Below are 27,616 nucleotides of genomic sequence, written 5' to 3'. Positions count from 1 at the left end.
ATCTTCCAAACAGGAATATCTGCTAAGTTCTTCTCACAGCTTTTTTTCTTTTTTTTTCCTTGTTCCTCACTACAGAGAAACATTTTCCAAATTTCCCTTCCAGCATGAGCTCTGTCATCTCACTGCAGGTCAAATGTAGTCCGTCCTTGCCTCTCTTTCCCTAAGAAATTCATTAGGGAGCCATAGAGGAGCTGATAATTAGCTGTGAAGGACTTGCAGCAGATGTTAAATATTGTAGCACTGATAGTTTTGTACTTTGAGATGTGAAATGCTGGAAACCTCGTTCATTACTGATGTTACTCTCATTTTCAGGGACTGGCTGGAGGAATTTAGGAGATAAGTTAGCAAGTGGATATATGAGCTGATTGATAAAAATTCCACACCAGCCATTAGCCTGGAGTATCCTGGATTTAGAGCCAGCTCAGACTCTCAGTTGTTTATGCAGTGAAGCTTCAACACCGACCTGGAGCTACAAATCCAGGAGGTCTCAATGGGCTCCCTGAGCACAGATTTGGGTCGTGTTTCTCAGGAAGAGGTAAAGGCAACAGCAAGTGGGATGTGCAGGAGATGGAAAGCAAAGCCAACCACAGATAAAAGGAACAAGGACTTCTAAGCCCGTTGTAATTTGGCTGATCCCGTTGAAGGGAATGTTTCACTTGCTTTGTTTGGGATAAGCAGCGTTAACATTTTTTTTCCTGCAGATTACCCAGGCTCCAGGGACAGAGAGCTGAGTGCTGCCAAACTGACAAGGAATATCGGAATTAATAAATTCAGGAAGTCAAGATTGGTTCTGAAGCTGAAGGGGAGGTTCTGTACTGCCCTAAACCCTCAGTTCCTGCATCATTCCTTCTCCTCACAGGTCACTGCATTCCTCCAGGAGCTTCCCTGGGGCACAAAACACCCAGTCCCAATTTCTGGGGCCAGACATTGCCCTGGGACAGGTCTGGGCTGCCCAGGTGACCTTCCCAGCAATACCGAGGTGCCTTTGATCCCAAGGAATGGCCTGTCCCTCTGCAGACCCATTAGCATCCCTAATTTTAGCAGCTGCATCTGTTTAATTGGGACTCTGAGCAGAGCAGGGAGCCTCGGGGGCCAAGTAAGACATCACTCAGATGTGAATTGCAAATGTTTTAAAGCTTCTGGTTAAAAGCTTCCAAGGGGACTGATATTTGTGCTGCTCCATTCCAGGTCTGTCTCCTGCACTTGGATGAGAAGTTTCTTCCTGTGCAGGGAGTATTTAATGGATGTATACAAGAGATCTACTCAATGTGTGCCACCTCTTCATTGTACAGCAGGATAATAAACATTTCTCAGAGCTACTATAGATATTTGGACTTTTCAAAGGCTAATTTAGATAATTTTCAGAACTTTCTGTATGAGTTCAGTGCAAAACTCCTGGGATTCTTTTTTGTTGATAGCTGTCAAAAGTTCCTCAAGCACTTAAATCTCTTTAAAAGGCTCAAAACCTTCCAAAACCTTAAGCATTTTGTGGGAGTTTCTCTGTGTTTTATGTTACTAAGAGTGTCTTGTTAAGATTAATATTCTTATATAAGAATATATAAGTGATGTATTTATCAGTGTCACTTTTACTTGTTTGTCAGTCCTGAATGCCACTGATATTGCAATAGAGAACTTGGTGGGAGCTGCTGCTGAAAATGTACTAAAAATAAAAATTAAAAGCAAACCTGATGTAGGATTGTGCTGGGAGGTGGCTCTACGCTCACCATCTTTCTCACATAAAAAAACCCTTAACATTTTTAAATATCTTAATAAATTATCACTTCTCACAGCATTCTGTCAGTGGTTTGCTGACACCTCTTCAGACTCTGCAAATCCCTTTAAACAAAGCCTTTTCCAGTTCTTATTACCAGTGCAACCAGAGAGTTGCCTGATTTATATAGAAATATAGAAAAATATAGAGCAATAACAATATAGAATTATTATTATTATTATTATTATTATTACTAAGTTGTCCAAAAAATTAACACCACCAGTGCTTCTTGATCTCTACTGTTCTGTACACACAGTTTTTTAGAAAATTAATCATTCTGGAAGAGGTAAATGGGAAAATATTGCTGTTGAAGACAATGTCACCTTAGCAAGGCAGCTTTTGAGACCCTGGGAATCCTTTTTCCTGAAAAAGAAACAAAGCATTTCGTCCTACTTTTCTAGAGATTAGCTTTTGTTTAATCTTCCAATCTTCTGGCATCCTGAATCACTGACTACTCTAATAACAACATACTACTTAATCCTTATGAAACATGTAGTGATAATTCAGCCTAAGAAACAATTGCTGTTTTACTTTTGGCTGCCAGCTGAAAGCTTAAGCTAAACTTTCTGCTTTTACATGAAAAAAAAAAAAAAAAAAGAAATATGGAGGGGCATTTTCCTCTTCTTTATTTTTTTTCCAGTGAATTTCTAATAATATATTTCCAGTTATTTCAGGCATCTTCATCATAGATGGCCAGTTTTATTGTGTTTTATTTTATATTCTCTTAGAGCAAACTGAAGGTCCATCCTTCCACTTTGTCATTAAAGAAGAAAAGATAATTACAGCTGGTGTTCATATCTAAAGTTCTGATCTTGCTTCACATAGATCAACATTTGTTGTCTTTGGATGAAAACAGCTGTTTTGTAAAAAGGAAAAAAAAATGTAGATAAAGGTCTGCAGAATGTCATGAATATTTTCTGATGATGTGAGAAAATATGTTTTGAGCAGAGAAAATTCATAATAAATCACTCTCTCTCCTGCACCTCCTGCATGGCCTGTAAGCTCCTGTGAGCAGACACCCATCCTCTCTACAGGGAACACACTCAGGGGAAAATTTGCTGGAGCTGCAGAGAAGCAGTGAAGAGAAATCCTGGGTCAGACTCTGATTCTGTCATTTCAGCAGCTTCATGTGAGACAAAATTCTACAGGCCAGGCTGGGGTGATGACCCAAATCATGACTTGGATTCTCCTTTGGTTCTGTGGTTAGATTTTTAATCTGGTTTAATTTCAACAGAGATTTATCTGCAGAGGAAAGGCTGAGGTCTAAAGATCAATTAATTCTGTTCCTTCTCCCCGCCCACCTTTTCAAGAGCAATTTGTTTGCCTTTCTCTCAGCTTGCACACATTGTATTTGGAGGTGATTAAATACTTGACTGATTTTTAATACTTCTATAATTTGGTCCACTTGTTCTCAGCCACGAAAAGAGAGGTGATTAGTTTCACCAGGAGCTGCCAGGAAGCTTTTCTTAGCTGGAGCTTCCATTCTGGAAAGGCACACATCAATGACCAAATCTATTTGCTGCTTTCAGAGTGAATTCATTGTGGAGGAGGGCTGGGCTTGAGTTTTCTCTGCCATTGATGCCTCTCAAGTGTGAAAGGAGAATAAAGTGTGTGACAAAACCTGACTCTTCTAAATAGGGGCAAAAAAAGCTCTGAGTGTGCCCAACACACTCTGCTGCTGCTCTGTGTCCTGGGAAATTTACTGTGCCATTTTTCCTCCCTGAGGAGATTATCTTCACATAAAGATAGAGGTTTGGGGGAGTGCCAGCTAAAGATTTTCCCTCTGCCTTTTGGTGCCCTTTAGCAGAGACTTAAATCCCTAAAAGAGAGAAGAGACATCTCTGAGTCAATTAATCATGTTTGGGGTGAAGGACAGCTGGTATCATCATCAATTATTAGGAGCAGTTTGGTCTTTGTGGGGAATTCTGACACCTGAGGCTGAGGGGTCGCTGTGCTGGCTGGCAGGAGGGAAAAAAAAAAATCATCTTTTCTGTAGAGAATTTGGGCTGGAGGAAATGAGCTGGATTTTCTCTTTCAGTCTTTAAAGTTAGAACCAGTTTCTCTTGCAGTATTTGTTGACTGAGGGTTTCAGGTATTCCTGAGTGAAGAAAACGTTGCATACAAGTTGTCTCTGCCGTGAGACACTAAGGGCTTTAGTTAACTTAGGTTTGAATGATCTGAATGTAGAGGAAAAGCAGGCCTGAGGTCCAGTGTGCTGAGAGCTGCCCCATATCCTTATCTCGGTAGCTGAACACAATTCCTGTTCCTTTCAACCCTATTTACAATTTTGTTTCCAGCAGGAATTTTTGCCTAATTAATATCCCTGATGCCCTCTGGGTGGCAGCTTGAGCAGGGGATGTATTGGGGCAAATCGTGCTTTGGGTAATGAGTTTTTCCCTCTGACCTCTGGCATCCATGTGGGAATTAACCCCTGCACCTGCAGCTAAAGGCAAACACTGCAGGCACTTCCTGTTCTGTGGGTAATATATGGAATAAACACACATAAGCTCAGTTTGTTATAGAGTGGTGCTAATAATGCTGAGGATGTGGGTTTGATCCCCATTCACTTCAGAGCTGGACTCCTTGTAGGTCCCCGTGATCCAAATCTTAAACATTTTTATTTTTCGTCCCTTAACAGCAGGATCCATTCCTGCCCTCTGGGTAAACCTGAATAAAAATTAACATTAATTTGCAATCTTGCCTTCATGCTAAGCTACCCAAGGTCTTTTTATTGTTCATTTCACAGCTCTCAGAGCCTGGGCACCTGTAAAACCTCGAGCCTGGTGAACGATGTCTCTAGTTAGGAATGAGTGCAATGCTCTGCTGAGCTCGGAAATGTGCTCAGGTTTGTGTGGCTTCTGCTACTTTGTCATGCAAAGGAGCTCAGAGATTTGTTCTGGCTTCTGCTGGGGCCCATGCAGAGCAAAGCTCAGGGGAAAGGAGATTACAGGAGTGGAGGACTGAGGATAAAGGCACAGCAAAGATCTCGAGGTGATTCTGGTGCAAACCTGAGCATTTCCATTACCAGAGGATTCCAGTTGGTGACTGAGGAGGAAACCAGGAAAGCCCAAGTTGCATTTGCTGGAAACGTTGGAAAGCAACACCTAATGATAGGACAAGGAGGAATGGCTTTAAACTGAGAGAGAGGAGGTTTAGATTAAATTTAAGGAATAAATTCTTCCCTGTGAGGATGGGGAGGCTCTGACACAGGTTGGCTGCCCCTGAATCCCTGGCAGTGTCCAAGGCCAGGTTGTACTTGGCTTGGAGAGCCCTGGGATAGTGAAAAGTGTCCCTGCCCATGGCAGAGGATGGGACTGGATGATTTTGAAGATCCCTTCCAACCCAAACCAGTCTGATTCAGAAGCAGAGTGCTCCCACTCTGCTGTGGGGTTTCATAGCCCTGAGACATCTTCTTGTCAGGTTAAGTGAACTCTGATCTGGTAGTTCAAATGTTAACAAAATAGAAAAGATGCGAAATAAGAAGGGGACTGTTGCTATAGGTCATCAAACAAATGACACACACGCAGTCAGGTCATCAGGGCAAAAAGAGGGAAGTTTATTCTTTTACTTGGATTTATATAGATTTTGGACAATGACCACGGATTGGAAGTATGAGGTTGACACCTCTCCAACCACACTGATCAAACTAAAAATCTGTCAATTGTCCCACCTCAAGAACAAAACAAAACAAAACAAAAAAATGAATTTACAATAACATTCCTTTTTTTACATAAAAATCTGTAAAAAACTCCACTACAAAAATACAAACATCAAAAAACTAAAAAAAATATCAAAACAACAGGGGACCCTCCCAGTGACCTGACTGTGGGTCCTGTTTGGCCCCAGTTTTGGGCTCAGATCTGTCTGTAAGAGAGCTGAATCACAAACCCTGAAGGGTGAGCACATCATCCATCCCTGTGTGTTTCAGCTCCTTGAGAGGCTGGGGGAGCAGGAGAAAATCCTCAGCAGTGATGCCTTAATTTTGGCTCAGCCCCAAGGCACTGTTCCTGCAGATTCAGCTCACAGGGACATTTGGAGCATCTGGTGATCAGACACTTCCTCAGGAATTTCCTCCAGTCAGTAAAAGTCACTGAGGGGCTGGGCTGGAGAGGGGCCAAGGCCAGGGCATGGAGGTTTCAAAAAGTGCAACTGCAGGTCACTGCTGGGGATGTGCCAGCTTGGAAAGAGCCTGATCTGACACTCTGGATTTACTGATACCCCTACAGACAGTGAGGAAAAAAATAGATGGGCCCATACGGCACAACTGGGAGGGAGGGAGGGAGGAGGGAAGGAAGGAAGGAAGGAAGGAAGGAAGGAAGGAAGGAAGGAAGGAAGGAAGGAAGGAAGGAAGGAAGGAAGGAAGGAAGGAAGGAAGGAAGGAAGGAAGGAAGGAAGGAAGGAAGGAAGGAAGGAAGGAAGGAAGGAAGGAAGGAAGGAAGGAAATTAAATCTGTGGAAAGCCATGAGCTAGAAATTGTTGTAGTTTCTTATGGCCAAACCCACAGGTTTCATGAGGAAGAAACATTATAAAATATTTTTTTTTCCATTAGGAAAATGTTTTCCTCATTTCTCCCCATGAGGAAAAACATCCCCCCTAGACCTGTTTTCCTGCATGCAGACACAGGACCTGGGGACAATTTCCTTGCACAGATTTTGGCAGAGTTAAGCCCTGTGCAGAGTGCTCAGCTCAGAAGCCACTTGACTCACCCACCACGTTTTACAAGAGGAAAAACTTCCCAAACTATTACAAGCTTGATTATTCAGCAGAAAAGCAGTTATGAGAAATGAGTGCTGTATCTGCCTCGTTCAGTGTGCAGGTCCAGGACTTTTTGGCAGTGTTTTCTTGCTCTCTGAATAAAACAGGAAGATCACATAAATATTTTCAGTCCTCAGTGGTGCTTTTTTAGCCAGAGCTGAGGCAGCAAAGAGCTCTGGCTGTGCCAATTTCTCTCTCAAAATGAACGTGCCCTTGAGGAGCAGGTTCAGCACCCCCTTGTAGTTACAAATCAAATATTTTCTGTCTCATAAACAGGGACATAACTATTGCTAATAGTTTACAGGTTGGGATTTTCTTTCCTGTTGGTGGAGCCTTTTTCTCTTTGTTGGAAACAGAACAAATCAAGAATTTCATGGGGTATTTTTATCCCTCTTTCCCACCAGAATCAACCATCCTGGAAATTTTTGAAGACCTTGTGAAATTCCCTCCTTTTTAGAAATGCTGAGATAGAGGCAGGCAGGGAGGAACATCTGTCAGAATCTCTGTGATTTCAATAAAATGAAGAACAGTCAAGCATAAAATTTAACTGCCTTATCATAATATTTAGTTTTACTTTTTTAGAGGTTCCAGTGCACTGGGTGATTGAAGCTCTGTAGAGTTTCAAAAATCTGGAAGCACTTAGCACAGGAATTATCCCAGAACCTGCAAAAAATGGGCTTTAATTTGCTTTTATTTCAAGAAATATGATTAAAGCCCAGCAAATTTATCTACTGACATATTTCTTGCTCTTTAGGGAGATAATTTGAAACTTATTTTTCTTCTGTGCAGTGTTCTCCTCAATATCCTTGCTCTAAAGATTAATTTCTATGTATTTTCATTGTTGTTTTGGGTTGTTTTGGGGGTTTTTTAATGTCACCTGTGTAATAACACAGAGAAATGGATCCTTGTTACAGTTTTATTCAGAAATGCATTGTTCCTGGAGTTCTACATTTCTCAAACTCTGAATCCCTTACGGGATAAATCTCTTTGACCTTCAGTTTTCCTCAGATATCTCTTTATCAGCAAGAAATTAGTTTAATTTGTTTAAGCATGCATCCTCACACCCTAATGAGCTGATAGTGTTATCTTGATCAGCTCTGGAAATGAGTGCTCTAAATCCTGCCAGCCTCATTCAAGGTATGAGCCCTTGGATCTGGCTTGGAATTACAGATGAAATGTCTGGTTTCACCCTCTCTTTCCTAAAAATATCCTCTAAAAAAATCATTGTAATTGTGCTGGAGGAGTGTATTGATTAATCTTTGCTGAACTGTGTAATATTTTTTTTTTCTTTAATCATGAGCTCGTAGCTTTTTTGTCTCAGAAGCTTTGACATTTCGTGGGGTTTGTTGTCTTTGAGCTGAGCTGATTTTTGTGAAATTCTCATCTAAGAGTCTCTCAGAGGTGGAGGAGCTCTGACTAATCTGGTGTGGAACGAGGTAGCACAGAAATCTTTGGGAGAGTCGGGTGAAAGTAAAACATCAGACCAATGAAAACACAAATGATCTGGAAAAGCAGATCCTCCCGGCATAAACTGATGACTCTTACCTGCTTTGTTGCTCTGGTGAAGATAGTTCAGACCCAGGGATTTGCAAATGAAACTTAATTAGAAAAATTTAATGGCTACTTCCTTAAAGGAGGGTGTAACAAACTTAAAGGGCAGCACAAGAGCTGTTGGTTGAAGAACATAAAAGCACTTCCTTAGTTTTATTAATATTCTTTATTCATGAGTGCAACCCAATTATCTTTAGCATTTCTCACCCAGTACCTTTAAGGCGATGAATTTTAATAAGAAAATTGTTTAGCTCTGTAGAGCAAAGGAACAATTCCTGATGTGGGCAGGTGAAAACAAGAGAAGCCACAGAACTAAGGGAGGATTTAGTGTGTCCTGTCTGTCTGGGGAGGGATACAGAGTTAAAGCCAAAAGGTGGAACATCCTGCTCCAGAATTTTATCTGAAATAAAGTGAAACATCCTGGGATTCTCACAGAGGCTTCACTGCCCTGCAAGTTCAACATTAATCCTTCCTCATCTGCCTGAGCTTCAGGCAGCAGGGAAATTCTGCAAGTTCTTACTGAGAACAGCCTCTTGAAAGCTGATGAAATAATTTTGAAGAAGCTGAAACAAAACCTGTTGGCTCGTCTGACTGGTCAATGTCTGGTTGAACATTAGAACTGGAAAGAAAGAAATTTTGGAGGCCATTATGACTTAATTATATGCATGTCTGGAGCTCTGTGCTAATATATTAAGTTCTAAATGACTTTTTAACACAAAATTTGCCAGGTATGAAGCAATAGAGCTTTTCATTAAGAGCTGTTTCAGGGTGATTGTGTTTTATTACTGATGGTATAACAGGCTGTAACTTTCAGAGGAGAAACACCTGCAGGGTCTTTTACAACCCTTCCCTTTTAGATTTGTGCTGGATTTTTACAGTTATGGCAGGAATTGAGTATGAAAATAATGAAATCTGAGTTAGATTTTTTATCCTTCTTGCTGTAATAATCTGTTAAAATGCTCCTTAAGCACTTTTGTTTGGTGCTGATAATCCAGGCTTGGATATTTGTGAGTTCCTGTGATTCTGTTTTTCTGATTGCAGGTTTTTCCTACAGTGCACAAGCTTTGGGTTTGGCTCTTTCCTCCCCTGTGAGCATTTCCCTGGCATAGGGGAACTACAGGAACACTAATCTTCAGGGAATTCAATACTTCCAGTAAAATGTGCTGGAATATCTTCATTTTACCACACAGAAACCCAATGGCATTTAGGAAACATGATTTTTATATCAGCCTTTTATCAGTTTTAACTTCAACATGTGGGTAATAATTTATTACTTGTGGAAGTAAAAAACTGGGAATGTGCTGTACTTTTCCCTCTCCTTGACCTTCTGGGTTTTCATCATTATTTATAGATCACTGCAATGTATGAAAATAATTTTCTGGACCAAAAAAAAAAAAAAGGGAGAAAATCTTTCATGGGGAAAGAGACCAGAAAGGACATGCTGAGTGTAATTTCTGTCAGCAGATGTGCTTAATTGATCAAAATAACTGCACAACAGTGTTTGGGTGTGTTTGAAATAAAATCGTTGACCAGTGCAAGTTTTAAATAGTTCTGCTATAATTAATGCCTGGCGTATGCAGTCCACTCCCCGAATTCTTTTGCAATTTGCTCCTAAAATTAAAACTGCTCCCTCAATGAATTTGTGACTTAATCAACCTGGTAACTTTATGTTATGAGGAATGTTGGTGGCTGGATGCAAATATAGATGAAAAGCAAATTTCAGGATTTTAATAGTAGGCTGAAATAATAAAATACTGAACCTGTGAAATGAAAGGAAGTTAACTACTGAGAAAATAAAATTCTGTGATGCTTCTCTATCAGAGGACCTGGTGAAAGTCACAGAGGAGAAAGAGCTGGAGGACAGCTGGGAGGTACCAGGGCTGCAGAGAACAATCTGCAGAACCCCTGAGGAAATGAGAGTTGGGTCAGAACAAAGGTCTCAACCCCTCAGTGGGATTTCAACATCACAGAAAATTTGCATTTAGCCCCTGATCAAAATCCATTCTCTGTGATTTGTGTCCAGGTCAGACCAAGTGGGAGGGTCCTGTGTTGTGTTCTCACAGGGTGGTGTCCACAGCTGGGTTGCAGATTTTTGCAAATATTGCAAATATTTCTGATTTCCCCAAAAAAGCAGCTTGGTGGTGTTTTTTTTGGTTGTTTTTTTTTTTTTTTTTTGTTTGTTTTTTTTTTTTTTTTTTTTTTTTTTGTTTGTTTGGTTGGTTGGTTGGTTGGTTGGTTTGGTTTGGTTTGGTTTGTTTTTTTTTTTTTTTTGGTTTTTTTTGTGGTTTTTTTTTTGTTTGTTTGTTTGTTTTTTTCAGGTGTTGCTGTGTCAGAGCAGCAATTTGAAGCTTCAAAAGAGATGGAATTCATTGGTGAGGGCAGCACAACGTGGTTCCCCTGGGTGGTGGGTGCTGTTCCTCTGCTCTTTCCAGGATTTAGATCCAGGGAAAAAGCTTTGAAGTCAGAGAAGCTGGGTGCCAGGCAGCTGAACTGCTCTTTTAATTAAATCTGGTTAGGAAATTATACGATCTTGGCAAGAGCAATATCCGCTAATTGTAACTGCTTGTTCTGAATTTGTTACTCACTTGAGTTACACCGGCACTAAATGTTCCTCCCAACATATTTTTCCCTCCCCTGTAACAGGATGAATCACGGAGGACTTTTTTCTCTGGGAGCTGGTGCATCCCAGACCCAGCTATTAGAGGAGATTCAAGTTAAAATCAGAGATACGAGGGATGGTCCAGATTCTGCTGGAAGTGCAAACACTCCCATCCCTGTCAAGCACTGGGGATTTGTTTGTTTGTTTGAACTCGGTGATTCAGCACATTCTTGGGTTGTGTTTCGGAATTTACACGGGTTAAATGCTTGGCTGAGTCAGGGTTTGGATTTCTGTCCACAGTCCCACCTACATCACACAACCTGTTGGACAAGGAGCTGTTACAAACACTTGAGCAGTAAAACTCTCAATATTTCACCAAAAATCTACATTTTTAGAACCATGTGGCTGGGCTAATTTTATGTGCAGCCCTGTTGAACTGATTCCTGATCTAATAAGGAAATTGTTACTTGGAAAAAAACCAAACCACCTGCCCTACCTGATTGTTTGTATCTCCAAAGTGTGTGTCAGTGCTAGAAGTGGTTTTTTTTTTAAAGCTGCAGCAATTCTGCATCAGGATTTGTGTCCCAGCAGCCACCAGTCAGCAGGAACAAGTCCTGGATTTGGCACTGCCAGACCAGAATCTCCAGAGAAATGCAGGTGGCATCACCCGGCACAGGACCCTGGAGAGCTCTGGTTCATAGTCCAGACCAGGATTTTGTCTGATTTATCATCTCACTGGGCCTACTGTAAAGAATTGCCAGAAAAAAAAATATATATATATTAAAAAAACAAGCCAATTGTGAAATTAAAAAATCAGATGGACCTGTGCATAAACCAGCAGAAAATGCATATTTAATGGGGGAAATGTAAATGCCTGTCATCTAAAGTCAACTTGTTCCTCTTGTGTTGGAACATCCCCATGAATAATCCGCTGCAGTTTCTCTGGGTGGAATCATAAGGTCAGTAGCAAGATAAGCCCAAGAGATTAATTCCAGTCACGTCATCCCAGTTGTGCCAACAACTGTGCTTTTCTCTACTTCAGCTGTGCAGGAGGGAGGGCAGCAGCTCAGCACCCAAATCCTGCAGGGAGCTGCAGACTCTGCAGGTGGCTGGGTTTGGATGTCCAGGTGGGAGATGGGGCAGTGCCTGGAAGTGTCCCCAGTGACAATGTCCCCTGCTCCCAATGGCACCAGGCTGGGCAGGAGGCAATTGGCATTCACTGAGGTTGGCCCCATCACAGGAATATGGGGACCTTGGCAAGGTTTAAGTAATGGAGTAATTGAAAGCTGAAAATCTGATTAAAAACTGATTTAGGCCTTGATTAATCTCAGTGCTTAAATACACACCCCAAATTCAGCGTGTCTGAGCCCTGTGGGGATTCTCACACTGTGCCTGACATGGGCCTGGACACGCACCTGGCCTTTGTGACCTGTATGGAATTCACTGACCACATTGACACCATCTAAAGGGTTAAACTGCACAAAACCATCCAGTCTCTCCTTAAAGGAGCGTTGCTGACCTCTGCAAAGCTTTCTTCTGGCTGTACATGGGTATCTTCCATTCCCATCAGGAAATCATTCCCACTGCCTCTCCGGCAATCATTCCCCTCATTCTTTACTATTTATACCTTTGGATATTTCTAAGCCATCATCACATTTTCAAGAAATCTGTTTTTTCATCTTTCTTCCAGAGAAACCATCACCATTCAACAAAAAAAAAAAAAAAAAAAAATATAACACCAAGGCTTTTTGATATGGTCAGTAAGCTTGGGCTTGTTTTATTCCTCATTTTTATTTTAAATAGTTATATGAAAAAAGAAGTTTGAAGACTTTTGCTGTCTAGTATGATATGTTTACAGTCTGCAGACCACAACTGCATTTCAAGCAAACGCTCTTGCAAGCAGTATGTGTTTTATACAAAGCAGTGCAATTTGTTAGGTACAGATTGATCGTCTGGCTACAGGCAAACTTTGAAAGCTGTCACACACAGCGGTTTTATTTTAAGCTTGTTACTGGCTTTAAATACAGAATTGGTTTTTGCATCTGTATGCCTGGTGGATGAGCTGTGGATAACCACACTGGTGTGTAGCCCTGAAAGAATGTGTCCTAACGCCTGGCTGAGGATATTCATTGCAGGAACACTGGAAACTCAAAGGCAAATAAAATAACAAGTGTGCTTGTGCCAACAGAAGCTGGTTTGTTTGTTACTCATTCAGTATCAGGTATTCAGCAAGATGCATGTGGTAGAGACAAAGTTTATTCTTAGTAGCCATAAAGAAGAATGAGCATTTTTCACTGAATAAACTCTGACTTTTTTACGTTCTCCCAACCTCCAGCTCCATGGGGATTTTTTGGAGCTGGGTCTGTTGGGTTGTCTGCTGCTTATACCTAAGCCAGGAGAGGAGATAGCACTGCAACCTATGTTGTTGCTTTGCTTTGTGTATTTTGCTGACACACACATGTGCACATTTCTGTCGGTGCTTTTGGGAACTCCCCAGGCCAGGCTCAGATCCCTGTGTAGATGTATTTGATTGGGACACCAGGCTCAGTTCCCTGTGTAGGTGTATTTGATGGAGATGCCAGGCTCAGTTCCCTATGTAGATGTATTTGATTAGGAGGCCAGGCTCAGTTCCCTTTGTAGATGTATTTGGGGGCTGCTCCATTCTCAATTCCCTGTGTAGATGTATTTCATGGGACACACCAGGCTCAGTTCCCTGTGTAGATGTATTTGATGGGAACTCTATTCTCAATTCCCCATGCAGATGTATTTGATGGGACACACTGCTCTCAGTTCCCCATGGAGATGTATTTAAGGGGGACACCAGGCCCAGTTCCCTGTGTAGGTGTATTTGATGAGGGATACTACTCTCAGTTCCCTTTGTGGATGTATTTGATGGGAACTCCACTCTCAGTTCCCTGTGTAGATGTATTTGATTAGAGAAGCCAGGCCAGTTCCCTGTGTAGATATATTTGATGGGGACACCAGGTTTAGTTCCCTGTGTAGGTGTATTTGATGGGACATACCACTCTCAGTTCCCTGTGTAGATGTATTTGATGGGGGAGGCCTGTCCCTCCAGCCCCAGGCTGTCAGTCTCGTTGAAGGTGTCGCTCTCCCCGGAGCGGTTGGCGTTCCTGGCTCGGCTCAGCCGCGACTGCAGCCGCTCGTGCTCCTTGCGCAGCTGGGAGTAGGAGTGGGAGAAGGTGTGGAATATCGAGGTGGCGGGGAAGGACATGATGAGGATCCCGCTGAGGATGCTGCTGAGGGCCACCATCTGCCCCGGCACGCTCCGCGGCACCATGTCCCCGTAGCCCACGGTGGTCATGGAGATGATGGCCCACCAGTACGAGGCGGGGATGCTGGTGAATTCCAGCACCCTGCCGGACTCATTCTCAGCCAGGTACACCAGGGGGGAGAAAAGAGTGACAGCCACACACAGGAAGAGCAGCAGCAGCCCAAACTCCCGCGTGCACTTGCGCACGGTGAGCCCCAGGGTCTGCAAGCCCAGGGAGTGCCGGGCAAGGCGCATCACGTACAGGATCCTCAAGGCACGTAACACCCGCAGCACCAAGCCCACCTTCTCCAGGTACGTGTTGCTGCTGCTCGGCCTGTCCTCCTCCTCGCCGGGGTCGTCCTCGGAGAAGATGAGCGAGGCGTAGTAAGGGGAAATGGCCAAGAAGTCAATGATGTTCAGGGGGCCTTTGAAGAACTGACACTTGCTCCTGGCCTGGATGAAGCGGAGGCAGAACTCCAGGGAGAACCAAGCCACGCAGATGGTCTCGATGACGAAGATGTAATAGCACTTCTGGGAACACTCACCCTGGCACAAAGCAGAGAGGGAAATAAACAAAAGAACAGTCTGTGAACCGGCATCCAAAAAAACACTGAGGGAGAAGCAATATGGATCTGCCTGAGTCACTGGTAGCAGAGATAAACAAAGCCCAGCTCACAGGTAGTGTGGCAGCTGTCCTTCAGTTGTGTACAGAGAATACTGAGCACATGAAACAGCTGAACAAACAGATCTACCCACCTGCCTCGTTTTACTGTGTGGCTTCTTCCAACCTGCTTGAATGAAACCCATCTATGTACAAAGTCCTGGCATGCAGGCTCTAAGTCCTGAATAATTCCCACTTTCTGCTGCACTTGGGAGTAACAAGTCTTTTTGTGTTGTAGAATTGGCCAGCAGAGGTTCCCATCAGGAGTGTGTTTTATCTTGCCCAACCCTCAGATCAATTTAGCTCTGTAGCACCATTTGGGGATTTTTTCCTTTCTGCACATTTAAGCTGCCGAGTCCATATTTTACCCCTAAAATGAAACACCACAAAAGCTGATGCCAGGGCTCTGCATGCAGGGTCAGGCTGTGGCTCCATTTGCAGGCAGGGCTGGGGTGCTTTGATGTCTGCAGAGCTGCTGACTGGGCTTGATGAGATTGCCTGCACTCAGCACTTGTGTGATGCAGTGCTCACTCTCTCTAAGCCCTGAACTATTTGTACAGTGCAGCCTGGACTGTGCACAGACCTGCCTCTGGTCACTCCAGTGATGTGGCCTCTGAATTATTCATTGCTTCCATCAAGCTTTATTCCATTTTTTTGCTAGTTGGGCTGAATTCCCAGTACATCTGTTATTTATTTGCCTTTAGACATTTACAGGTGACATCGCTCTCAGATCATCAGGGGGTTTTCCCTATTCCTTCCTTAGAAAATAGAAGAAAAGAAATTTTGTTTGCTGGAAGGTTTAACCATTAAGATTTAGGCTCTTTTGAACTGAGCGTGAAATTTCAAGGTGTTAAAACGTAGAAACTGTTTGGGATATTTTTAATTCCTGCCACCCTCAGTGACCTTAGTATTCCCTATGGAAATTTATATTTACTTAGTGAAGGCAATTTATGCTGTCAGCATAATGAGAACATGCTCATTGACTTCACATTGGGAGATGGATTTCATCCCAAGAGTTTGTATGTGGATGTTTTATATATCAGGAACATTTGTATATATTATGGAATGCACCTGACTTGATTTATATAGAATATCCCTCTCCAATGTCAGTCTCTTCAAACATTCTTCATCCTTTTGAATATCCTGCTCAAAAGCAGCAAATATTGAAATAAAGGGGGAAGGAAATATCAAGCATCAAACCCAATTTCTGTTTCTCCCAGTAGTTTTGAGGATTTTTACACCTCAGTGTTTTATGTTGCTCTCAGAACTGTTGTCCAAAGAACAGGCAGAACACTCTGACTTCAAATCTCTGTTCTCACCAAAATAACAATGCCCCTGTGTCAGTGGGAGATTTCAATTTATTTTTTGCCATCACTTTCCCATTAATTACTTTCAGTATGGCCCAAATACCCTGATCTATGAAAGGCTTTTTTTGCCTAAATGTCCAATAAAGAAACCTCTGTGCCACAACTTCTATACAATTCCTCTTTCTGAACAAACCAGACACATTTGGATATTCTGGTGTTCAGCACCTGCCAATACAAACCACAGCAAACTCCCTCCCTTGAGGGAGAATTAACTAGAGTAGAATTTGGGGGTTTTATTTCCAGATCTTTGAGTTGAATTTTCCCTGAGCTCTTTCTCCTCCTGCTGCAGTTCTGCTCATGGTGGAGTGGGAGCTCTAAAAGCTCCAAACTGGTGAGGTGCTGACTGTGAGCAAGATGAGATTTTATTTATAACTGACCACAGCATATTTTGGGAAGGCTTTTTCAACAAAACCATCTGACATCAATCTGCACTCAGCCTGTCACTGGCTTTGATGGGAGAATAGTTATGACAGGCCCAACAGTGAGTATGTAACTCTTTATACTTTATTCATCCTGCAGATTTACTTTTCAACAATGCAAGAATTTATCAGGATTTATGGAACTTGCCTCCAGCAGAAATTCTACAACCTATGATATAAATGTAATAAAATGAGTGCCTGGTATTGATCTTCTGCATGAAATGAGCATTTGGCTCAGCAATGAATGAAACAATATTTTGTGTGTAAAAAGATATATACTGAGCCCGGTGCCTGAAATATTGAGTGGTTTCTTAGATTTATAAACTACCTCAGAGGAGCAAAGGAGTTGTTTCAAACTCCTCTACCACCAAAGACAGTAAAAAAATTTTCAAGCTTCCTTTTGATTATCCCCCTCTGGTCTATAAGAGAGTGGCTTATTTTCCATGTTCTCTGATGTGCTGGAGTTTATGGTGTTACATACAGGGAGATTGCTCATTTTAGGGTATTTCTGTTAAATTCTCTTTAAATAGGAAAAAAAAAATTAAAAAAAAAAAAATAATTAAAAAAAAAAAAAGTAGGTTTATAATAAAATAGAACAGCAGTACGGAGTCCAGTTAACCCAGTTCCCTCAACAGCCAGAGGAAAGATGTGCCCAAGGAAACTCTCCTGGCTTCTCTTTTCCACTCACAGAATCCCAGAATGGTTTGGGTAGAAGGGACCTTAAAGACCAGATTGCTCCAAGCCCTGTCCAGCCTGCCCTTGGATGCTTCCAGGGATAAGGCAGCAAAAAAAGAAATTTATTCACTAATTGTGAATTCCAGCTAAATGTGCTTGAGATGTGTGCCACTCACAAGATAAAAAGAGATAAATTACCTGGCCTCTTAGTTTGCCAGGAAACATTAATTAAAGTTTAATGACATCCAGGATAACAAACAAAATCAGATCCCAGAGTTATGCAGCACTAGAGTAACTTACAACAGGTATAAATCTCATCCAGTGAAAATAATCTCTTCACGTGCACCAATAATTTTAGTTGTGCCCAGGGAGACTGAATCAGAGTTTCCCCTGCAGAATAGATCTCTCATCTATCCATGCTGGTTTCCAGATGCTGGAAACCTTTTTAATGTGTTCTAGACAAGGAAAAACTTTATTATTATTGAATAACTGTATGACACCACCAAAGAACTGCTCGTGTTTCTTCAGAATCTGCTCTGTGCTGATCATTTGTGTCCCACCTGTCTGCACTCTAAAACAATTGACAATTAAAATGTGCTTTGGAAAGCCTGGTCTGAATCATTACCTGATCCACCAGTGAGTTTCCTACTGCCAGAGATTTACCCCAATACCTTCTGCAGTGGGTATTTACCCTTTATTCCCTCTTAATCTGAAGTAAAATGAGGAAATAAATGCTTTTGTTCCCATCAGTGTTGGGAGTGCAGTGCTGCAGCTGTGTGAGGATAAAATTGGACAGGTACCAACTTCCTGCCCTGGGTGTGATTGACTCTAAGTGGAAGTTTATTGGCAGCAATCTGAGCCTGTTTTCTATGTTGGCTAATTTGGGATTTCCCACAATCTATAAACAGGGTGGAGTCTGGGAGGTAAAACAAGCAAAACTACAGAATTTCCCATGATCTCCTTCCTGTTCTTTCCAGGGAACATTGTTCAGGATGGTGTCAGTGATTCCAAGTGTTTCTTGTGTCGAATGACCTATTCCCAAGTTAAACAGCAAAAGTTCCTCCAGTGCTTGTAGAACACTTTGTAATAAGCACAGCTTGATCAGTATCTGGATTATCTCAGAATCATGTCATATTTCCAGAGTTTAGAGTGGAAATCAATGCACACCTCAGCACAAGGTGTATATGTTGCTTACACAGCACATTTGTGAAAGAGGAATCTCGTGTTATTTATGAGGCCGAGCTGATAAAAGTCCTTGAACCCAGCTAGAAGCCATGACAGAAGCCCTGAATGCAAATGTGAAGGTTCTGGCTTCTTTTTCTCTGCTGAGGTCAGGATGAATAATGCACAGGAAATGTAGATTTCGAGATTGGACTTGGATGTTTATTGTTTCTTATCTATTTACAGACTCACAAGGAGTGAGCTCTAACTAGCAAGTTAGAGAAGAGAGGTAAAATGGAGAGTCTCTGACTCTTTCCAATGTTATTTAAGCACTAATCACCCAATAACAAGGTGAGGACCTTGTTATTGGACACCTCCAGGACACCTCTATTATTTATATTTCTGATCCAATAATGACCACCCAAAGCCCTCAATGTGAACCTTTTTCACCCAGTTACAGAAAACCACCCAAACCCAGGAAGAAGAAGGAAGAAGAAGGACTTAGACAACACCCAAAATCCTCCATATTGCTCCATATGCATTAGTATATACTAAAATCTCAAAATCCAAGTTTCCAGAATTCCAACATGCAAACACTGTTATTCCCAGGGCACGTTGGTGGGAACCAGCTGGCTCATCACCATAAAACAAATGAGCAATGGGCTGAAGGGATCTGAGCCCTGTTCCCAGCCAGCTCTGCCTGAGCTGCAGCACTGATCACTCCTGAGGAAAGGCTGTCCTGGAGCTCAGTGACCCTCACCAAACAGAGCCAGAACCAGGCAGGGCAGGAGCTCAGAGAGCACATTCTCCATCCTATTGGAGTCCTAGAGGAGTTTCCCTGCACACAGGACCTGCACCATCCCATCCCTCTGCAGAGGAAGGACAGGCTGCCAGAATGTCACTGCTCACACCAGGAGCGTGCCTGGGGCTGTGGCTGCTGCAAGGTCACAGTTCACATCTGCTCAATTCATCCTGGCAGGGGCAGGTTTAGTTTGGCACAGCCAGGCTGCTGCTCAGATCCTTGCAGTGATGCACACGCTGCTCTGTGGACAGAGGCCAGTGTCCCCAGGAGTGGCAGCAGATGGGATCAGCCTGTGCTGTGCCTCCCGACCTGCCTTCTGCCAGCTTGTGCTGTCCAGCACTTATCCCAGCAGGACTGCTCTTCCCGCAGCCTGGCCCTTTGGCCAAAATCAGCCAGCCCTCTAGGATGTAAAACTGGCAGGAATTTCCTTCTCTAAGCCCAAGGTACCAATTTCCAGCCCTTTGCCCTTCTCAGTTCATACCTGGGCAGTGCATCCAGGTCTAGAGCTTCTCCCTGAGCTGTGTGAAAAACACAAACTAATGAGATGGTGGAAAAATGAGCTTTGGTTCTTGCCCTTGCCTACCCACAGACCCAAGGCAGTGGGAATACAGGGAAGGCTGCAAGTCTTGAGAAGGGGAAGGAGGGAGCAGAGGCAGAGCAAGACCTGGGTGTAGGGATCTGAGCAAACCAGCTATCTCCAGACTGTTCCTATCCCGTTGGCAGCAGGAAATGAGCAGACACAGGGCAGAAATCCCTTTTGGCTGTGAGGTGGTGGCTTGGTTAGGAAATGTGGTGCCAGCCCTGCATACCTGAGCTCCGGGATGCAGCTGCAGTGCTGCAGGTACTGCTGAATCACCGCGGCCGCATTGACGCTGTTATTTGAATAATTAAACCTCGCTCTGCTGAATCAAATGATGGGGAAGGGAGAGCTTGAAAACCCCTGTGTTATGGATCACATCAGCACTCGGATTTATGCTTTCAGCCTGATGCAATAAAATCAGAAGGTTACAGCCTGCTGAGAAAGGAACTCTCACCTGATTTAGGGAATGATGAGCTTGTTAAAGCAGTGCTGTGTATTCTGAGAACACAATGAGTTCCCACTTGTTCTGCCTGATGGGAAAGAAGCCTGGACTTAGGAAAACAATTACTACAACCACAACATTTGAGGAAACTAAACTAATATTTGTATTGTATTAATGTGGACATTAGAAAGAACAGAGAAAGAAATTAATAATCTGTGTCCAACAAATAATTATCCCCTCTGGGGCAGAAGTGTACCTGAAATAAATTGTTACAATTAACTTTTAAACTTGGGTCCTTAGTCTGCAAACACTGTGAGTGTCAGCCTGAAGAATCTGAGTTTGATTTAAACCAGTTGGTGACTCCAAAGTGTTGGTGTTAGCAGAAAGATGTGAAAGAGTAAACTTTTTCTTGTTTTTCTAGTAAGGAATCTAAGAGACAATTTTGTAACTGTGAAGAGCAGTATGGTCAAAATGACAAGGAATTTATCTGGACTTGGGAAGATAACCTTCAACTGACAGTTTTGCTGCTGGTCAGTACATTTTGCCTGTTGATGTTTCTTTGTTCCTTTTCTCACTGCACTGTAAATTCTTTGGAGTGGAAATTCCTTCTTATTGTAACTCTGGAGTACAGGGGGTCCCAAATGTGTTCAAATCTGTTTTAAGGGAAGGTCCTGGTGCTAATGAGAGTTGCTGACACTGTGGGAAGGAACTTTGAGGATAAATTAGCTTCGAGCAGAGTTTTCCAGAGATGGAATGCCTCCATGAAAGGGAACACCATCTTCCCAAAAAATGCATTTATTAAACACTGACCTGAACCCATTAAGGAGAGCCAGGTGAGGGAACAGCCTTTTGTAACTATCACAACCCTGAAAGCAGCAAGAGGGAAAGGAAATCCTGATTCCCAGTGAGGGACACATGTGCTGGCCCATTGCACAGCTGTTGGTGCACTGCCCAGTGCAGAACAGCTGGAACAGCTGGAACAGCTGGGTGCCCCCCCAGGATGGCTTGCAAAGCTGGGAGCCCTGGCCCTGCTGGGACACAGCCAAAAGGGGATGAACATCAGGCAAAAAAACTCATAATGTCTAATTGTGCTTTCTAAACCACTGGACAACAGCTTTGGGAAGCCAGGCAGGGTGAATTCTCTCACTGAAGGGTCAGGAGTGTGTGCAGACACTCATTGTGTGTGGCAGGGGGGGTCAGGAGTGTGTGCAGACACTCATTGTGTGTGGCAGGGGGGGTCAGGAGTGTGTTCAGACACTCATTGTGTGTGCAGACACTAATTGTGTGTGTCAGGGGGGTCAGGAGTGTGTGCAGACACTCACTGTGTGTGTCAGGGGGGTCAGAAGTGTGTGCAGACATTCATTTTGTGTGCAGACACTGATTTTGTGTAGGGGCACAGATGGCTGGCAGTGCCACCCCCGCAGTGCCCTTTTGGCTGTGCCCTGGAGGGCAGGGCTGAAGGGATATGAACCTTATCAGTGCTGTACATAACAGACTCGGTGCTGAATGATGCAGTTCTGGCTGTGGGAAATGGTCACTGATAATGTGGAACTCTGAAATCAGCGTCTTAAGGTAACGGTGCAATTTCAGGGTCAAAGCTCTCAATGTTTCTGACCTCAAAAAAAAAAGTCAGATCCCACAAAGCAATAATTTATAAATATATATCAAAGTCCCAGGCTTGGATCTTCTGATTTCTGTTGTTTAATGGCTTGTTACTTAACCTTTCTCCAATCATTATTAATTTCTCTAATTCAGGCCATGAAGCACACAAATGAGCTGGGTTCTGCTGTGCTGAGAACAGCTAGACCAGGAGCAATTTTGGTGCTCCACTGAAGCACCAAAATTCCTGCTTTTCTTCTTTCCTTGATGATCAAAATAGTCAGAAAAAAATCAGAATTGCACTGGATGCTTGGACAATTTAAGAGAGGGATTGTCTGCAGAAAGTGACCTTATAAGAACCCAGAATAAAATGCTTGAGCAGATGCAATAAAGCCAAAGCACATCCAGCTTTATTTTGTTCCAAGTAATTTCAAGTCATATGTATATAGGAGTATATTTATAGATAGAAGCGTATAGAGATGCCTTTATAGTCTTACACTTTAAAATGAGTATTACATTTTCTTTCTCTTCACAGTAAGGCAAATAAATTGTTTTGTTTTTTTTTTTTCTCTGTAAAGTAAAATTATTCCAGTTTTAAAGAAAACCTGTTTCTAGGCAGTTTCCCGCAGTGTTCAACCCGAATATTCTTTAGTATCATACAGAAAACTTCAACAAAAACTAATCAGGGCCCTCCAGAATAATGGTGTAGAATAAAAAAAAAATAATTTAAAAGTGGTTCTATATGTTAACTACTGGTTTCTCCTCATCTGTTCATATTTTCTGGATTCTAAATGCAACCAGAGCCTTGAAACTCACTCTTTTAAAAGGAACTTGATTTTCACATAATCAAATGATCCCAGGAAAACAAGCTTTTAAAAAAATGAGTATTCTGTGTTTCAGGATAAAACCTTCACATGAAACACCAGTTTATGTGAAACATGAAACATGCAGCTAATGATGATTTTGTTTCATTAGGTCCTATAAAATACCTAAAGCAATTCCAAGCTCCTCAAGGTCAGCTGAGAGCAAACACATAAAAATTAGTAGCAACAAGGTCAGGGAATGGAAATACCTGGGGGTTTTCTTCCCCCTGACCTTAATTTGCTGCTTTCTTGAGGTACAGACCTTGCTGCAGCCTTTCTGCTGAGTCATTTCTCTAGGGGATGCCAATTTTGGGGACTCATTAAATGAAATATCTCATCCTAAGGAAAGTCCCAAGAGTACTTCAAAGTGTTCTCCCTCTCCAGGCCCTTCTGCAGTGTTTTATCCTACAGCTTTGTGCTGTAATGATGGTTTTTTTCCCCTTGGGTTGGATGTGCTGTTTCAGTGACCCCTCTTAGATCCTGATTGTAACTCTCATGTGGGACTGGGACTTTCAGGGGGCTTTGATGGGATTTCTGTCCTATCTCTAGTGGGATGATCTGAATTTCTTCTTTTGAGGGTGATACTGGTGAATTTTGTCACTTCAGCTTTCCAATCCTCTATTCTTGATCTCCAGCTCAGATTTGCACTTCTCTCAAGCTGCCTGTTCATATCAATAACAGATTTCCTCACCTCTAAAAATGCTTTTTTTTCTATCTCTACATGCCTCAATTACTGCACGTTGATGACATTAAATCTGCTTTTTTACCAAAGGCAGTTTGAGCTCCATAAAGAACTGGTGCAAATATCATGGACAAGGGTGTATCATTAGGATATATACAAGGATGTATACAAGGATGTATTTTCTCCTGTTGTTTTATTCCTAAAATCATAACCTTGCTACTCTTTCCTCAGCCTCATAAATAATAAAACCTTTTGTATATTTATTTCGTGGTCAGGCTCAAACACGAGCTCACCAGAGCTCAAGTTCCTTTGCTACTCCACATTTTTGCTGAACTTTTTGCTCACCCTTTACCTTGAGGCTGTTCTCTCTGGGTTGGGATTCACAGAGTGTGCATATGGAATATAAACTTATAGAACTATTTGCCCAAATCTCTGCATTTTTTCTTCCATGAGGAGGTTCCTAACTGCCTAAATGGAGGGTGTGGATATATAACAACTCCTCCTTTATTTCCTCTTTTAGCTGCATTCCCAGCTGGAAGCTCCCCCTGTGCTGGCCCTGGCGATGCTCCTTCCCTCCCCTCTGGTTGCCAGGGTGACTGCTGGGTTTCCCTGATGCAGATGCTCTCCCTTGGCTCCCCGCCATCCCTCTCCCGGAGACACAGCGGAGTTTTCACTTTCCCTGGCGTTGCCGAGGACTCCTGGTTGCTCTTGTGCCTGCCCAGGCAGCTTTTCCTCCCTTCTGAGCAGAGCTGGCTCAGCAGCTGCTGAAAGGACGAGGGATGTGCTGTGCCTGCAGGGTGGGATCAGCAGCCTGAGCCCAGTGAGTCAAGTGGAAGTCACCTTGCACTTTTTTCTTTTTTTTTTTTCTTTTTTTTTTCTTTTTTTTTTTTTTTACTCTGAGCCTTCTTGAGCTGGAGCCCAGCCAGTTTTCACTCTCTTAATGTGGCTGTGAGGAGGAGGAACAGGAGCCTAGAGTGGTACAGAGGTAAAGCCTTTTTTTCTCTGTTTTTTTCAGAATGGGTAACGTGGATAAATTCAATTTCCAGAGTTGGTGGCATTGGAAAATGGATCCTTGCAGTACCTTTAAGGACATTGACCTCAGATCTTTTGCCAAGCTCTAACTCAGAATTGAATAAACCTCACGATTAGGGCATCTTTGAGTTCAGGTGTGGAATTTCAGATTGTTCAGAAAGTTTGTGAAGGAATTTGACTGTTTTCTGTCACTGAGCAAACAGATATCGAATCATCTTTGTGTTCAGCCCAAAAAGCAAAAATTTCAGGTGCTGCCTGCCTTTCTCAGGTCTGGTAAATTCCCATCTTGGAATCACTCTGAGGTCAGTGGACTGTTCTGAGTTACAAATCAGAGTTGATTCTACTAAATATGACTCAGCTGCAGCCAAGAACTCCTAATTTTAGCCAATTAACTTCATGGAGTTATTTGTCCAGCTCTAGTTGAAATGCTCTTTTGAGATCCCAGTCAGGAAATCTTTGTTGTTGCAGGCTAAGAATTTAGGGATGGAAATTTAGGGATGCCAAAACTGCCTGTTTAGTAGTTCAGATTCTCTGCTTTTCCACAAGGCACGAGTATTTTGTTCTCATAGATTCCCTTATGTTTCCTGTGGCAGAACATCCCATAATTCAAAGAACAGGACTGTTAATACTCTGTCCTCTGGGGCACAATGACAAAGTGCATTAGGCTGTGGGTGTAAATTATGGGATGTTTCCAAATATTCGGACAAATGTGGTGCTTTCCTCGAGTTCATCCTTCATCTTCTCCCCTGCTCATTCAACAGTCCATCCTTTGAGCTTGTTTTGCTGCAGTTTGTTTTTAAAATACTGTATATATGCAAATCTCTAAGTAGTAATGCCATCCTTGTTTTATAGGAAACCCAGGAGCTCCCAGACACACTTATAACCCTCAGCATGCTTCTCTTTCTAACTTAGTAAATTATTTTTAAAACACACAACCCCTCACATCCAGCTCTGCTCTTGTGCTGGTTCTTTTGTATGGGGCTTATTTATCAAAGCTTTTCCTGCAGTGGTTGGAAAATGAAGATAAAAATCATCGAGCCACTTCCATTAACAAAGTTAGTAGGAAGCACTTGCTGGAGCAGAGTTTGTGATGTTTGTGCATCAAGCTGGAAAAAGGATGTTCTATATTTAAAGTACTTCCTTGGAAGAGGCATTGGAAGAGTGTTAACAGCTTTTCCTGTGAACATAGATTTTTTTTTTTTCCTTTTTTTCAGCCAAAAAGTAATAGCTGAGGAAGGCTGCAAGAGCACCAGGCTTATTCCTGAAAGGTTGGAGCCTTCCTGAGCAAATGGAAGTTAATAGTTAAGGGGTTAAAATGGAACAGGGAATGATCTTAGATTTCAGCCCTCTGTGCATCCTTCAGTTTTATTCCAAGACATCAAATATCAGGACATGCTTTAACCATGACAAGGCTGCTATGACCAGTGGCTTGAGCAGTAAAATAGATCCAGGTTTTTGTCTGGTGCACACCAGGCTGTGCTATAAATGTAAAGATGACTTTGTCTATCAGTATATGACACTCTGAGGAGTGTCTTGTCTTACAGCAGGGCTTGGGGTGGGGGGTTTATTTGTCACAGATTTCCTCAGCACTTTTGGAAGGGCAATTTGCAAATGAAGTGCAGGATTGATTGCAGAGATTAGTCAAGGTTATTTGATGAATTTGGACTTTACCACATGTGAAATAAGTTTGGATTCTTGCTTTTCCTCTGGTCTATTATTACGAAAATAAATCTTTTAAATGCTGAAATATTTACAGCAATGTTATAGAGAAGATCCTTCATGTGTGATACAGGCTTGATTTATTTGCCCTGAATTAATGTGGATGAGTTTTTTGAGAAAGGTTTAAATGCAGTTAGCAGTTCGGAGAGTGCTTGGTGTTGCTCCTACAATATGTACATATATCTGGGGCAAATACAGAATTCTCTTAGCATGGAATTGGGATTTTTTGGAGGCACAGCTTTGAAGTATCAGTATGTGCAAAAATACTTCATCTGCCTCTCATCCTTCAATCTTTATGCAACTACAGAAATGTAAGATGTAAAAATCAATGAATATTTCTCCCCCTTTAAGCATCTGAAAGTTTTATCACAAGGGAAGATAACCAGCTGTTTGTAAAAGTAAAGATGCCAGAGGAAAATATTTCTGCAGCTGATGTGTCCAAAGGAGATGTTGCCTGTAACTAGAGAGTGAAGCATCTTGAAAACTCCACAACGTCAGTTGGAGAGTCCCAGTGCTAACAAGTTAATCTTGCACTGGCGGCTGCTTCTCAAGAAGGAAAACCAGCCTTATATTGGCTTTCTTTCTTTCATTTTAGCTAAAAATCAGCACAATACTTGTTCCTGTCATTCTTAACATGATATCACTTGAAAATGATAGAACTAATTCGAGCCACTGCTGCGTTTTCTGTCACACACTGTGCCAGAACCAATTCTGTGGTTAGACCAGCTATGAAGGACTGACTTACCCTGTCTTCTTCAGCTCTCAAGTCTGGCATGGTGCTCACGCAAAGGCTGATCGCTGTGGTGGCCACGAAGAGGATGGAGAGACAAGCAAAGACTTTTCCCGGCAGTCCCGACTGGGGGTTATCCACCATATCTCTGAGTCTGTTCATGAACTGCCCAAACCTGGTTTTCTCATCCAGGACACACGAAGCCTCCTTGCTCCTGCGGAGCTCCTCTTCCTTGCGGATCTCGGCCAGCTCCTGCAGCTTCTGGAACAGTTTCCTAAAGCAGCAATTCTCCAGGTTGGATTCCTCAATTCCCCAGTACCTCAGCTCCTCCTGGAAAGACAAGGCACACATGTCTCTCAAGAGCATCAATTTGCCTGCAGCAAGGAAGCTGACAATCATCCCAAAAGCGTTGGGGTTCCTGTCAAAGAAGAACTCGTGGGTGTCCTCGTCGTAGTCATCGCACAGCTGGATGATTTCTTCATAGCTGCTGCAAAGCTTTAGTTTGCTCAGCCTGGTCAGGGGAAACTCGTCCAGAGTGCTCCAAGGCAGCAGGTACTTGATGCCCCCAACGTTGATCATGATCTCTGTCTTCAGATCGACCGCAGACACTTGGTCAGGGCGGTAAATCCTCCTGGCTCTCTGGTAATGGACCCCCTTGACAGAAGGGGTTTCCACGCAGATGGGAAGGAAGTGGCTCAAGGAGTTGCAGGAGTTGTAGCTGATGTTGCTGTAGTCTTGGTCGCTGCCTCTGGAGAGAATAGGCATCTCTAAGAGTTCTCACCGGGACATCCAGAGCGGCATCAGAGCAGGGGGATCTGTCAGCCAGAGGGCACAGGGAGGAGGAGAAAACATAGCAGAGGTTACTGCCAGAGAAAAGGTGCTTCCGGCCACTTTCCTCAGTCACGGAATTAATGAGCGCCTGTTTTGTAAGTAAAAG

The 27,616-nt window shown here is 42.7% G+C and overlaps 1 protein-coding gene across 1 annotated transcript; it reads right to left on the bottom strand.

Moving 5' to 3' along the window:
* Positions 1-13,704: 13,704 nt before the first annotated feature.
* KCNG4 (potassium voltage-gated channel modifier subfamily G member 4) lies at positions 13,705-27,444 on the bottom strand (the record flags this gene model as incomplete). Its single annotated transcript, XM_083870555.1, has 2 exons — positions 13,705-14,493; positions 26,695-27,444. The coding sequence occupies 2 exons, from the start codon at positions 27,442-27,444 to the stop codon at positions 13,705-13,707; spliced, it is 1,539 nt and encodes a 512-aa protein (XP_083726681.1).
* Between the last annotated feature and the right edge of the window lie 172 nt (positions 27,445-27,616).

The sequence above is a fragment of the Zosterops lateralis genome, assembly GCF_965231275.1.
Source record: "Zosterops lateralis genome assembly, chromosome: 12".
Taxonomy (NCBI): Eukaryota; Metazoa; Chordata; class Aves; order Passeriformes; family Zosteropidae; genus Zosterops; species Zosterops lateralis.
This window is presented reverse-complemented; position numbering and strand designations above follow the sequence as displayed.